This window comes from Topomyia yanbarensis, chromosome 2, assembly GCF_030247195.1.
Source record: "Topomyia yanbarensis strain Yona2022 chromosome 2, ASM3024719v1, whole genome shotgun sequence".
NCBI classification, from domain to species: domain Eukaryota; kingdom Metazoa; phylum Arthropoda; class Insecta; order Diptera; family Culicidae; genus Topomyia; species Topomyia yanbarensis.
Window position 1 is genome coordinate 419,777,406 of NC_080671.1, and position 15,237 is coordinate 419,792,642.

The following is a 15,237-nucleotide window of genomic DNA, read 5'->3' on the forward strand; positions in this document are numbered from 1 at the left end:
GTCGAGGAGGCCGGGAGGGCTGATATGAGCCTTTTATCTGTTCTATACCTTTCCTCTATTTACCAGCTCATAACCAACAATCAACCAATAACAAATAGATAATTGAGAAAGGATGTGCTATGTGTGGTGGTTGGCTATTCAAGTATTAGTTGTGTTTGAAGTACTAATGTATGTTTCATGTGATGATCATAACTTCAGCTCTATCTTGTACCTATCTAATCTATTACGTCTCTCATATATTGTCTTTTATTTCTTCTTTTCGAGTCCTATACTGCCAGTATACACCCGCCTTCAGCTGGGTCAACAAAGATGGTGATAGTGAACGTCTTAACACTCACACATTCTCAAACGCGGTCTCAAGCATGAACCTATAAAAAAGCCCTCGCGCACGCGGTTACGTATCGATCACGTTCGGAAGTCTATCCTTGATCCTAGAAGTCTAGGTCCATGCCTTCAGCTGGACCAATTAAGAAAATACGCTCATACCTATTAGACAACACGTCTCATGGCGACATGACCGGGAACCCTATCGATATAAACGATCCCACTCTCTGCCAGAATTCTAACCGCGCACCGAAAATTTAATATCAGACTCATGGTTCGCGCGACCATTCAAGAACACACGTTACAAAATCACGTCAGCGCACAAACGTTAGAGCCCCTCGCGATTTTCCAAGCAACCTACGCCCACGAACTCGCAAACGTGATTACACCCCGGTGATAAGGTGAAAATCTCAGCACTCATAAACTTAGCAACACGATCTCAAGCGTCAACCTACAAACTCCCGCGCTCGCGCCATCATGAATCGGGATCGTCCGGAAGTCTCTATCCTCGGTACCAACAATCTAGGTCCTTGTTAATTAATAAAAAAAAATAATAAAATTGAAAAATAACTCCCATATCCACTAGACAAAACGTTCCATGGCGACATGACCGGAAACTCTAGTGATATGGGGTAACTCTCTCCCTGTCAGAATGTGATCCGTACATCGAAAGCTAAAGATCGGAATGACGGTCCGCGAATATATGAATGGCCGCAGGGTTTCAAAATCGAATTTATACACGCGAAGTCACATACGCGCGAGCACACGCGACAAACACGTCAACATACGATCGCTTAAGCCCTTTGCGATCATCTACGCACACCTATGCCCGAGATCGCGTAAACTTGATAACACTCCGGCAATTGTGTGAACGTTTTAGTACTTACGACGTTACAAACGCGGTCTCAAACGCGAACCCGCAAACGCGCGCGATCATGAATCGATCACGTCCGGAAATCTTTAGCCTTCATTCTAGCAATTTAGGTCCATACATTCAGTTGGATCAATCAAAAAAAAAAAAAAATAAAGCTCATATCCACTAGACCACGCGTTCTACGGCGACATGAATGGGAATTCTGATGATATGTAAGAACCTACTTTCTTCTGGAATCTGAACCGTACACCAAAAATCAAAAATTAAGTATCAGATTCACGGTCCGCGCGCGATCATTCTAGAACACACGCGAATATGCGAAAGGCACACGGTTATCAAATAGAATTTATACACGCGAAGTTCATACACGTTAGCACACGCGACATACAAAAGCGCACGCGACATACAAACGCACACGCGACATACAAACGCACACGCGATCGAGCACGTTAACGTACAAATGTTCGAGCCCTTCGCGATGATACACGCGATCGCGAGTCCCTACGCCCGCACATACCAGAACCGTACAATGAATATCACATTCAGAATCACGGCCCGCTATAATTGGCCTAATGCAGTGTTTTATTGGGCGACATTGCCTGTCTCGTCTGCAAATTGTAGTATGTGATTCTGACGGGGAGCCCTTCCGAGAACCTAGCTCTACAGCTCCAGTAGGACAACTCTCGAAAAAAAAAAGAAAAAAAAATAGATAATCTTTAATGCTGTTTTCGAGGAGCCTTCCATCGCGATAGGAATGAAGCCAGTTCTGAAGTTGTCTGTGAATATCGAGTTAATCTAGTTAATTTGTAGTCCGAATTCATCGAATGCATACGTTGTGAATGAGAGGTTTTTATTAGGTAGGAAATATTCCAGTAACGAGAGATAGCTTGAAGACTCGTCGAACTGGTTCAAAATGCCCACAGATACATTTTTTGAACAAAATTGGGGAGCATCATCTGCCCTGCCCTCCCCAAGGTAGAGGTGTTTGACGGTATTGCAAACATCATCCAGCATATTACGTGCATCAGCGCTACAGAACCTCTGGCAGACAATTGCTTTAAGATGGTTATCGCATTACGCCTCAATAGTGGCGCATCGAGGAGATCGATAGGGCTTATGGGTCTTTTTATGTTTTGTGTGTTTTCATACTCTGCACCAGCTATAACTAATGATCAACCACAAGTCTGTGCGCGCTGGCGTGGCGGCGGGTCGACGTGGATTGACTTTTGCTGTGGGCCGTATTTGCAGACTTTTTTCCATAGTTTAGTGGCAATTTTGATGGTATGGGTCATTTTTCGTCGATTTATCGGCCAACTTCGTCATCGTTCACAGACTAATTAAATAAATGTAAAAGTAGAAGCCTTTTGGTGGTCGTAATAATTGTAGTTTGTAGTACTAGTATACGATTGGTATGTGCAAGTCGTATGCCTATCTGTGTATGTGTTCGTCTGAGTATTTGTGACAGCTGGACCAGGGAATGGATGCAGAACTGGCGTATAGAATAGAATAGTGGGTAATTCTTTCGGTGTTCAATTTATGCATTCGATTTGATTAATTCGGGAAAATCGGATTGGATAAATTAAGGTACAATTAATTTACCGACGCACGTAACATAGTATGATACAATTCTAGCACAATGCAATTGTCGTTAATGGTAAATAAACACCATTTGCTGGCATTCAGACCAGAACAAGTAGTTTGATTCCATGGTCCATGTGTTCTTTTTTTCCATGGTTCATGTTGTTTTCTTTTATAATTATATCTTAAATTTGATCTATACTAACACTTACTAACACTATCAATTGCATATATTCTCATACACACTCACAATCTCTCCCATTCCCAACGTACACACGCTCGTGGCCTTCACAATAACACAAAACTGGTCTTAAACACGAACATGCAATTGTAATCTTACACCGATACTTTCGTTCGGGATCTCACCAACATTAAAACACCCCGTTAATTAAGTGAACGTTTGCACCTATAAATTTACAATCGCAGTCTCAAGCATTAACTCACTGCTCGCGCGATCATGAACCGGTCTCATCCGGAAGTCTCGATCCTAGCCACCTAGACTCATGTCTTCAGTTGGACAAATAAAAAAATGACGCTTATGTCCTCTAAACAACATGGCGACATGACCGGAACACTCTTCTAGTATACAGCACGTTAACATACAAACGCTGAAGAGTGTCGCGATCATCCACGCACACCAAAGCCCGAGGTCTCACAAACATGAAAACACCCCGGTGATTAAGTGAATGTTTTAGCACTAATAATCTTCTAAACGCGGTCTCAACCGGGAGCCTACGCACGCCCATGCTCGCGCAATAGTGATTTAGTGACATCTAGAAATCTCTACCTTCGGTTCTGGAAGCCTGGGTTCATACTTTTACTTAGACCAATAAAAAAATGACGCTAATATTCACTAGGCGACACGTTTCATGGCGACATGAGCGAGAACTCTAGTGGTATGAGAGAACTCATTCTCTTCTAGAATCGAAGTCGTACACTAAAAATTAGAAATAAGATTCACGTTACGCGCGATCATCCAAGAACACGCGCGAATATGCAAATTGATCACGGTTATAAAATTGAATTTACACTCGTGAAGTTACATACATGTGACATACAAACGCCCGTGTGACATACAAACGTCCATGCGATCGAATAGGTTAACTAGCAAATGCCCGCGCCCTTCACGATGATATACAAAGACATTTCCATACGATCGTAAATTGATTCTAAAGAGGAGCACTTCCGAGAACTCAGCTCTTCAGCTTCAGTAGGACAGCTATCGAAAAAAATCATACGATCAACTAGGAACTCATTTTTGGGTAGTTTAATAGTTAGACAGAGGAAATACGCATTGTTGGGTTTAAGTAGAATGAAGACTATTGTTCCCTCTTCAGCCAATGCGTTATCTATTGAATAGCTTAATTTGGTGGCTCAGGACTGGGGCGCACGACTAACATCTATGAGAAATGTCTTAGAAATGCCGGGTCACCGCGTCAGATCTATGTGATACCTTCGTGTTGAATGTCTAATTAATATACACTCAGGTTTTTTTTTACGCGGGGGATACGAGCCGCGTAAATGAAAACCGCGTAAATGAAAACCGCGTAAATTTCAAAATCCGCGTAAATGAAAACCGCGTAAATTTCAAAATCCGCGTAAATGAAAACCGCGTAAATTTCAAAATCCGCGTAAATGAAAACCGCGTAAATTTCAAAATCCGCGTAAATGAAAACCGCGTAAATTTTAAAATCCGCGTAAATGAAGACCACTTAAATTTAAGAATCCGCGATAAAGGGAAGCTCATTGATCGATACCGCGTAAATTTCAAAATCCGCGTAAATGAAAACCGCGTAAATTTCAAAAACCGCGTAAATGAAAACCGCGTAAATTTCAAAAACCGCGTAAATGAAAACCGCGTAAATTTCAAAATCCGCGTAAATGAAAACCGCGTAAATTTCAAAATCCGCGTAAAAAAAAACCGCGTAAAAAAATACCGCGCAAAAAAAAACCGCGTAAAAAAAAACTTGAGTGTAGTTATTTATTCGGTTCAAGTGGATTGGGTTTGTTCAGGGGATCCGTGGTCCTTAACAGTAGAGGTGAATATCTCCCACAGCACGGAAATTTATTTTGCGAAGCTCTAGTAACTTTGCAAAGTAGTTAGAAAGCCATTTTGAAGATGTTATCAATTCACCCCCTCCCCCATTATTTACCAGAATTAACTGAAATAGTGATTATCGATTTCTGTTTGAGGATCAAGGTGAAAAATCGCAGTTCTATGCCAAACCGAATGGTTTCGGATTTTAAATTGTACCGAAAACTTTGCGAATGTGATAACCTGACCACCCTAATACTCTCAGAAAACTGCTCGTCACTTTATTTTAAATCCCCCATGGAACTCACCGATTCACCAACTAGTACGACAACAAACGAAACAGTTCTCAATCTTGTGTTCCACACCGTCTAGCACTCGTTACGCGGAGACGGTATGCCAAATATTTTTGTAAACCCCCACCGTAAATTGCTACCACTACCAGACACTGGTGGTCTGCGCTACAAGCCAACTCCAGTACCGTTATCGGGCCATATGTGTTATCGTCGTTATTGCCGCCGTTGAAGCTTATCAGTGATAAGTGCAACAATTTGCTGACGAAGGGTACCGAGCGCAGTTTATCTACTGACACTACGACGGTTGACTGGTTCTTCCTCGTTTGGTCCAGGTTGAAACAGTCTTGTGACTTTGAGATGTGAAAAAGCGTCGTGAGTGAGTAGCGCTGGTCCGGTCAAGTTGTTCTTGAGTGAGAAGTCGGCACTGCGAAAGCGTCTGTCATTATGGTTTTGGTAAATTGCTACGATGGGCTCTGGCAAAAATAGTTGATAAGGGCTTTAATCTTTGCGCTATAGTGAATGACGTCTACTAATGGTGCTTTTGTTTTTTTGCACTTTTTTCACAGAATGACGAGGATACATGTCTCGTGAGGATTAAGGTCGTGGCAGCTCATTCGCTGACCAAGAAGGACATCTTCGGTAACAGTGATCCGTACGTCAAAGTAGACATCAACACAATTGTAGGCGATGTTAACATCGATTCCATGGTCACAAAGACCAAGAAAAAGGTAACTATTTAACCTAAGATATCACTCAGCATATGTTTAGTTTAAATTTGTGAACCAGAAATAATGTTAATCTATTTCTTCAGACCCTCAACCCAACATGGAACGAAGAGTTTACCTTTAGGGTAAAGCCAAACGAACATAAACTGGTTTTCCAGGTGTATGACGAGAATCGTCTAACTCGTGATGGATTCTTGGGTATGGTCGAGCTGACTCTTATCAATCTACCTCGTGAGCAGGAGGGGCGAACAATACCCGTAAAAAATTATCCACTCCGACCGAAGAAAGTTTCCGGCATGTTACGATCGAAGATAAGAGGATCGTTAGATGTTTACCATGCGGTCATGCGGGACCAGGATACAGGCGAGCAGAGTTCCTGGGGAGCTGGTGAACAACCGATGTCGGCTAGTGTAAATACATACCGCACCGACTTTGTTTGCATAATGAGTTATAATATCTGGTTTTATCTCCTGCAGCTTCGAGCAGCCCAGACTGCGGTAGTAAACGTGGATTCTCTACCGTCCGGCTGGGAGGAACGACAGGATGCAATAGGGCGAACCTACTACGTGAATCACATCGCGCGCACTACGCAATGGGAACGACCTACGGCTGCGCCACCTCAGCATGGTATCAACGAGATGGCGGCTGCTTTCCAGCGACGTTTTCACATTAGCAACGACCCAGGTGATACCGAGGGTACCAATAGTAATGCGGTAAGTGTTTTTTTTTGCGCTAATGCTATTTATTTTGTTAAATTGTCCTGTATGGTAGGGCGTGTTGTTTATTTCAACTCGAGATTCTTCGACGCTTCTTCGGAAAAATTCCAACTTTGTGTATGTTCGCTTGATTCATTAGAAAAGATGGCAAACCTTGATGCTAAATGGCACAGTGCAGAGAATTTGGATTTTGGTCTATAATTTGGAAATTAATTATTCTGCGTTAATCCGTGCTGAACAGACCGCACTTTTTTTTCCTTGTGTTTCCATTTGAAATTTATGAGAGTCCATGGTTAGTTAGGTTCTAAAAAATGGGAGATGTCTATTATATTCTTAGTTCACTTGACATTAACATATATGAATCAAAATCAATATTGATGTTGGGGAATGTGCCAGAAGCCTCTCTTTTTATGTATCTGCAATCAAGTTCTGCAAATCAAAGCAATGTGACACCCATTTCAATAAGTTTCAAATCATATTAATCACCCCGGTTTATGGTGCAACGAGTAAAGGATACTATTTCTAGGTTGTGCTGTGTCCGTACCTTTGGCGTGAATGATTCTTAGTGACAAAAGAGTTGTAGCACTAGCCAAGCCAATGTTCTGCATGCAGCAATACGGTTGCAAAATCTAGTTGCAGATTTGGGTGATATGCGATCAACTCACTTACTCGCAAAGATATAATAGTTGGGTTAAATCGAAGACACCATATTAAGAAGACTGATATCTCTTTCCTTTCTCCATACAAACGAAGAGCGACAGAGGTTCCAGCGCCTCTACTGGAGGAAGGTAGGAAGCTTAATGTAAAAGTGTATATGTGTGTGTGCATCACTATGGGAAGTACCAACTTTACCCGCAAGTGGCGTTACTGTTACTGTCTCCAGATTCTGGACAGAGTTGCCAGTCTTCTTGATATGCAGTCTTCGGTTAAATGCAGCAGGCGACTTATTTAAGATGTTTTTGCTACGAAGAATACCACCTAGCGTCCTTTCCATCAGCTACACTAGAATCGGAAAACTAACGAATATTTTGGATAAAATATTAGAAACACGAATTGGTTCTACTGCGTTAATGTCGAGTGGTCCTGATGTCAACAAAGTAGCTTAGTCCGATGATAAGCGGCTCTCACGACCGAGATACGGTATATGTAAGCGTCACGGAGTGATTCACCATGCTGTCTTTCGTCAAGAGATAGGAATTTTACTCGCGCCATCGCAAATACGGCGAACACGACGCACTAGAACGCCATAAACTCAGCAAGAATAATAATTCAAAAAAAAAAACTAATAAAATATTCTGGAAATGTAGCGCGAATGCCGAAAGATAGATCAACTAAAGTTATGCTAAGAAGAAAATTTAGATAAGGTCGTCGACTTCGAGGCAGATGCTGCTCTTTTTGGATGTGTGCGGCAAGCATTCAAGGAAACTGGAATGGGGCCATCCAAGGTGTAGCAACCTGGAAATCTAAAATACTGGGTTATGATTCGGAGCAGCCAAATTGTTCAGTCACGATGATAATGATGATAAATCATTTGTTCATCCGGAGCTACGAAGGTGAAAGATTCGTTTACGAGTCACCGTATTTTCTCATGAGCCACATAAGGTTTTTAAATTATTTATTAACACCGATTCCAATATTCCATCGTACCGACTAGTGGGAAATATAAAATGCACTATGCTATATTTCTCCTTACAAAGATATATACCATAGTGCATACTAAATTTATTTTAAATGTCAAAGAATGTATCAAGCTAATGAGATTGGCTCGTTTTCACGACATCGTTGGGGTGTGTTACCACTGGGAAAATGGATGACGTCTGTGCTGAAATGAAGGCCGAGACATACAAAAAATAACCAGCAAATTTGGCGCTCCGCTAGAAAGATTTCAACAGCTACTCCTGCCCGGCCAAATCCCGTAACCTCTCGACCAGCACAAAAACGTTATCGCGAGGATGGGCCTGATCCGAGCAATATTTTTGTTGGCGGTCAAAAGCTAATAGCAACATTGGCACAGTACAAGCCGTTGCTCTGGTTGTATCTGTTTTTCTTCGAAGGATGCCGAAACAATGTCCAAAGAAGGATTAAATTGCAACGAGAAGATAAAGGCTATTCCGCCTGCTACAAGACGTAAGCACTTTGAATTTCATATCCTTCAAAGTTTGAGTTCTCTAGAAGCACCGCGATACAGCTGACACATGGTCACAAGGACACTTTGTAACGATTGGTAATGCCAGCATATCCAGCTACACCGTCATTGTGAAGTAGTGTCGGTGTTGGGTGCTTACTGGGACGCTACGCATTCCAACTCGCCTCAAATGGCAAGTATTAATCTGCTCCGAACACTTCAAGCGCTGATGTATTTTTCGCTTCCAGTATTTGCCTTTTGCTCCGACAGATGACCAGGTATCAATCATTTCTCCCAGCGACAACGATCGTCGTATTCTGAGACGCAGCTCAGTTGATGCGGGATGTCTCGAATCCCCCACCACAGTCAACTAAGCTACCGTCATCCGTCCGATACTATTCGTGGGATTGACGAAAGGACCTTCCCGCTCAAAACGCTGAACCTGATCCGTCCTCTAACAACATCGAGATTTACTACCAAAATGTTGGTGGCTGAAATTCATCAAGGATCAGCTATTTGCTCGCTACCACGGGCTGCTGTTATGGCGTCATCGCCGTGGCTCGACAATCGTTCCCTATCTTGCCAGGTGTTTGTGGTTCAACATTCGATGTATACCGCTGTGGCAGCAATGCCCTCAACAGCCATAAGACATCAGGTGGTGGTGTGCTTATCGCCGTTCGCCATGGTATAGAAGGCCGAGTGGTCATCGACGACCGGTAGGCGAGCTCCGAGCAAATGTGGAAGTCAGTGAAACTTGCCGATCGCAATCTGTTCCTGTGTATCGCGTATGTTCCACCTGATAGAATTCGCGATTCCAGCCTGATTGTAGTACATCTTTCTTCCGTTTCTTTTATTACCTCGATCGCTACCATGACTGAGGATATTGTTATACTGGGCGACTTCTACTCATCTGGTTTGACCAGGTGCCAGGCAAGTAGTGGATTTCTACGATTGGCTTTCGAAAAATCTGGGCTTATCATCAATGCTAGTTGTATTTTGAACAACTACAGCAGCGCAACTCTTTGGCAAATCAATAATGTCATCAACGAGAATGGGCGTACAGTGATCCTCTGCTTTGTAAGCGTCCGGGATTACGCTCTGCACTATTGCGCTGCTCCGACTTCTTTAGTTCATTAGAAATCGTTTACGATTTCAAAAACGCTGACTTCGACAGTATCGTTAGTACACTGTTGGATATAAACTGGACGAAAATATTTACAATGACAACGTGAACGATCATTCGTAACCCAACTTTGTACCGGGAAACAAGTGCTTTTTGTTCTCTCCGGTGTGGTTTAGTTTTTTCGGTGGTACGAAGGTGCTTGCTGTGGCAGAGGCTGCAGTAAAGCATTAGTAATAAACAGTCCCGCGAGTGATAGTTATTACCTACGATATCGGTGCAGTGAAGTTACTAAACAGTTTTCTTGCCTGAAAGACGGCTTTGTTTAGACGAGCTATATCAGCTCTATTGTGTGAAGGTCACGCGGGTGACGGATAAAACAAACGAAGGATCAATTCACCTACCAGCTCGTCAGGAACCAACTGGTGAAGTGTTTTGTTTTTTACTTTTCTTATCGATTTTTTTTTTCTTTTTATTGCTTTTGATTTTTTATTTTGATTTAAGTTAAACAGTGCGGTCGAGCGTGTTGCTCCCGCAACAAAATGGAACAAACAGAAGGATCACCCTCCGAAGACGAATATTATGGGGAAGAAGAACATATATCTGATACTGAGACAGATAATGTTATGATCGATCCACTTCCCCCCAATGTCTCACAGCCCCCCCGAGTCAAGGTTTACCAGGATGGATCCGCTGGTCCTTGGGTGGTATACTTTCGGCCCAAAAATAAACCGTTAAACAGCATAACTGTTGCACGGGAGCTGACAAAACGTTACTCGGCCGTAACCGAGATTAAAAAGGTTCAGTCAGATAAACTGCGCGTAGTCGTTACTGACTTGAAACAGGCCAATGATATCGTTAGCAATAGCCTCTTTACGCTGGAGTATCGCGTCTACATCCCTTCTCGTGATGTGGAGATCGACGGTGTGGTAAGTGATGCGGGTCTAACTGTCGATGATCTGATGAATGATGGGGCTGGCCGCTTTAAGGACCCTAACCTTCAATCAGTTAAGATTTTGGAGTGCAAGCAATTGCACTCAAAGTCCATCGAAGATGGTAATTACTATCCATCAGACTCGTTTCGCGTAACCTTCGCCGGATCTGCACTTCCGAGCTACGTTGAAGTGGGAGGAGCTCGTCTACCTGTACGCCTGTTTGTACCGCGGGTCATGAATTGTTCCAATTGCAAGCAGCTAGGTCACACGGCCACCTACTGTAGCAACAAGCAACGGTGCGGTAAATGTGGGGAACGCCATGCGGATGATACTTGCAGTAGGCCCGCTGAGAAGTGTGTTTACTGTGGGGAGAATCCGCATGCACTTTTGACATGCCCAACGTACAAACTTCGCGCGGATAAACTGAAGCGATCCGCCAAAGATCGCTCCAGACGCTCTTACGCAGAAATGCTTAAAAGAGCTGTTCCACTTATCTCCGAAAACCCATTCGCTCTCTTGCCAACTGACGATAACGCCTCTAACGACCCTTGCGAGGGGCATTCTTTGGCTCCGCTTGGAAACTCTAGGAAAAGACCTAATCAAAACTCACCTGAACTTCCTCGTAAGGGTCCTAGGTTGTCCCAAACAAGGGTACAAAATAAAAATAATTCATCAACTGGAAGTGCTGGTACAAATCCGAAGATAATACCTCCTGGTTTTGGGAAATTGAGATACAACCAGGAGTTCCCAGCACTCCCCGGGGCACCAAAAATCCCAAGTGCTCCAATTTTACAGTCAGAAACTCACCCTAAAACGGGATTCCTTAAATTTTCTGACATTGTGGACTGGATATTCACAGCTTTCAACATTACCGATCCTATGAAAAGCTTGCTGGTTGCTATTCTACCAACAGTAAGAACATTTTTAAAACAATTGACTGAACAATGGCCCCTCCTTACAGCGATCGTATCCTTCGATGGCTAACTTATTAGACGGAATCAGGGATCTGATCACTGTTTTACAGTGGAACTGCAGAAGTATTATCCCCAAAATCGATTCATTAAAACACTTGCTAAATTACAATCATTGTGATGCATTTTCCCTATGTGAAACATGGCTAACTTCTAATATAAACCTCAACTTCCACGATTTTAACATTATCCGCTTGGATCGAGAAGACTCATATGGGGGGGTACTTTTAGGGATCAAAAAGTGCTACTCCTTCAATCGAATCAACCTCCCTTCGACGCCAGGCATTGAAGTTGTCGCTTGTCAAACAACAATCAAAGGCAAAGATCTTTGCATTGCTTCTATTTACATTCCTCCTAGGGCCATGATGGGATATCGAAGATTCTCCAACGTGATTGAACACCTTCCCTCGCCCCTCCTGCTTCTTGGAGACTTTAACTCTCACGGTACGGGGTGGGGCTGTCTATACGACGATAATCGATCTTCGACAATTCAAGACCTTTGTGACAACTTCAATATGACAATTCTGAACACAGGGGAAATGACACGGATCCCTAGACCACCTGCGCAAGCAAGTGCACTGGACATATCTTTATGCTCGACATCACTACGGTTAGATTGCAAGTGGAAGGTAATATCTGATCCCCACGGTAGTGACCACTTACCAATTGTAATTGCAATCACCACTGGTTCAAGACCATCGGCACCAATCAATGTTCCCTATGACCTCACACGAAACATTGATTGGAAGAGCTACGCTGCTGCGATATCCAAAACTATCGATTCAACACAGGTACTTCCCCCGGAGGAAGAATATAAGTTTTTGTCCAACTCGATTCTCGATAGCGCGATTCAAACTCAGACGAAACGAGTACCCGACGTGAACACCCAAAAACGTTCTCCCAACCCGTGGTGGGACAAAGAGTGCTCAAACGTGTACGCGGAGAAAGCTGCCGCGTATAAAACCTTCCGGAACGACGGGTTAGTTGCTAGTTATCGAGTGTACGCGATATTAGAAAAGCGAATGAAAAATTTAATGAAAGCTAAGAAACGCAGTTACTGGCGCCGGTTTGTCGACGGGTTAACAAGAGAAACATCGATGAGCACTCTTTGGGGCACGGCCCGACGTATGCGAAACCGAAACAGTACTAACGAGAGCGTGGAATATTCAAACCGTTGGATATTCGATTTCGCCAAGAAAGTTTGTCCGGATTCCGCCCCGGCACAGAAAATCTACCGCGCCGCGTCGCCTTACAATACCGAGAACGAAACACCGTTTACGATGGTGGAGTTCTCACTTGCTCTCTTATCATGTAACAATAAAGCCCCGGGGCCAGATAGAATCAAATTCAACTTATTGAAGAATCTGCCAGACTCTGCCAAAAGACGCTTGTTGAATTTATTTAATAGGTTTCTTGAGGGTAACATTGTCCCACATGACTGGAGACAGGTGAGGGTCATCGCCATCCAAAAACCAGGAAAACCAGCCTCTGACCACAATTCGTATCGTCCGATTGCAATGCTGTCCTGTATCCGGAAGTTGTTCGAGAAAATGATCCTGTTTCGGCTCGACAATTGGGTCGAAACAAATGGCTTACTGTCAGATACACAATTTGGCTTCCGCAAAGGCAAAGGGACGAACGATTGCCTTGCGTTGCTCTCAACAGAAATTCAAATGGCATATGCTAACAAAGAGCAGATGGCATCAGTATTCTTGGATATTAAGGGGGCTTTCGATTCAGTTTCGATCAACATTCTTTATGAGAAGTTGCACCAGCATGGTCTTTCGCCAATTTTAAATAACTTTTTGCTAAACCTGTTGTCTGAAAAACAAATGCATTTCTCGCATGGCGATTTATCGACATCACGATTTAGCTACATGGGCCTTCCCCAGGGCTCATGTCTAAGCCCTCTCCTCTACAATTTTTACGTGAATGACATTGACGAATGTCTTGTCAATTCCTGCACGCTAAGGCAGCTTGCAGATGACGGTGTGGTCTCTATTACAGGTCCTAAAGCCGTCGACTTGCAAGGACCACTGCAAGATACCTTGGACAATTTGTCTGCTTGGGCTCTCCAGCTGGGTATCGAGTTCTCCACGGAGAAAACTGAGCTAGTCGTATTTTCTAGAAAGCGTGAACCAGCGCAACTACAGCTTCAATTAATGGATCAAACTATTGCTCAGGCTTCAACATTCAAATATCTCGGGGTATGGTTCGACTCTAAAGGTACCTGGGGATGTCACATTAGGTATCTGAAACAGAAGTGCCAACAAAGGATCAACTTTTTCCGTACAATAACTGGAACATGGTGGGGTGCCCATCCAGGAGACCTAATCAGGCTGTACCAAACAACGATATTATCAGTGTTGGAGTACGGATGTTTCTGCTTTCGCTCCGCTGCGAACATACATTTCATCAAACTGGAGCGAATCCAGTATCGTTGCTTGCGTATTGCCTTGGGTTGCATGCACTCGACCCATACGATGAGTCTCGAAGTGCTGGCGGGCGTTCTTCCTCTGAAAAATCGATTTTGGGACCTCTCATATCGATTATTCATTCGATGCGATATTCTGAACCCATTGGTGATTGCAAATTGCGAAAGGCTTGTCGAGCTTAATTCTCAGACCCGATTCATGTCCTTGTACTTCGATTACATGGCACAGAACATCAATTCATCTACGTATAACGTCAACCGTGCTCATCTCTTAGATACTTCTGATCACACTGTATTTTTCGATACATCCATGAAGGAAGAGATTTGTGGAATTCCGGATCATATTCGCCCACAAGTGGTCCCAAATATTTTCTATAACAAATACCATCAAGTCGACTGCGCCAAAATGTTCTACACTGACGGATCAATTCTCAACGGGTCCACAGGCTTCGGTATCTTCAACGAAAATCTTGCTGCCTCATTCAAACTCAATGATCCTGCTTCAATTTACGTCGCAGAATTAGCTGCCATTCAGTATACTCTCGGGATCATTGACACCCTGCCCTCAGACCATTACTTCATCGTTTCGGATAGTCTCAGCTCCATTGAGGCCATCCGTGCGGCGAAGCCTGGAAAGCACTCACCGTATTTCCTGGGGAAAATACGGGAATATCTGAGTGCTTTATCTGAAAAATCTTACCAGATTACCTTGGTTTGGGTCCCGTCACATTGTTCTATTGCGGGCAATGAGAAGGCGGACTCTTTAGCCAAGGTGGGCGCATTAGAAGGCGACACTTACGAAAGACCAATTTGCTTCAACGAATTTTTCAGTATCTCTCGTCAGAGGACGCTCGATAGTTGGCAAACCTCATGGAGCAATGGGCATCTGGGACGGTGGCTACATTCCATTATCCCGAAGGTATCAACGAATGCTTGGTTTAAGGGGTTGGATGTGAACCGGGACTTTATTCGTACGATGTCAAGGATCATGTCCAACCATTACTCGTTTGACGCGCATCTCCGTCGTATAGGGCTTGCTGAAAGTAATCATTGTGTTTGTGAGAACGGCTACCACGACATCGAGCATGTTGTTTGGCTGTGCGCAGA

The 15,237-nt window shown here is 43.5% G+C and overlaps 1 protein-coding gene across 3 annotated transcripts in view; it reads left to right on the forward strand.

The window, feature by feature from the left end:
• LOC131685221 (E3 ubiquitin-protein ligase Nedd-4-like) overlaps nt 1–15,237 on the forward strand; it is a 56,738-nt gene that overhangs the window by 10,546 nt on the left and 30,955 nt on the right. For 2 of the 3 annotated variants that reach the window (XM_058968799.1, XM_058968801.1), the window contains exons 2-4: nt 5,671–5,832; nt 5,916–6,239; nt 6,306–6,542. In XM_058968799.1, the coding sequence (XP_058824782.1) occupies nt 5,671–5,832; nt 5,916–6,239; nt 6,306–6,542 (723 nt within the window). Of the gene's footprint in view, nt 1–5,406; nt 5,558–5,670; nt 5,833–5,915; nt 6,240–6,305; nt 6,543–15,237 lie in introns of those variants that run through there. The other variant, XM_058968800.1, reaches the window with a different exon arrangement.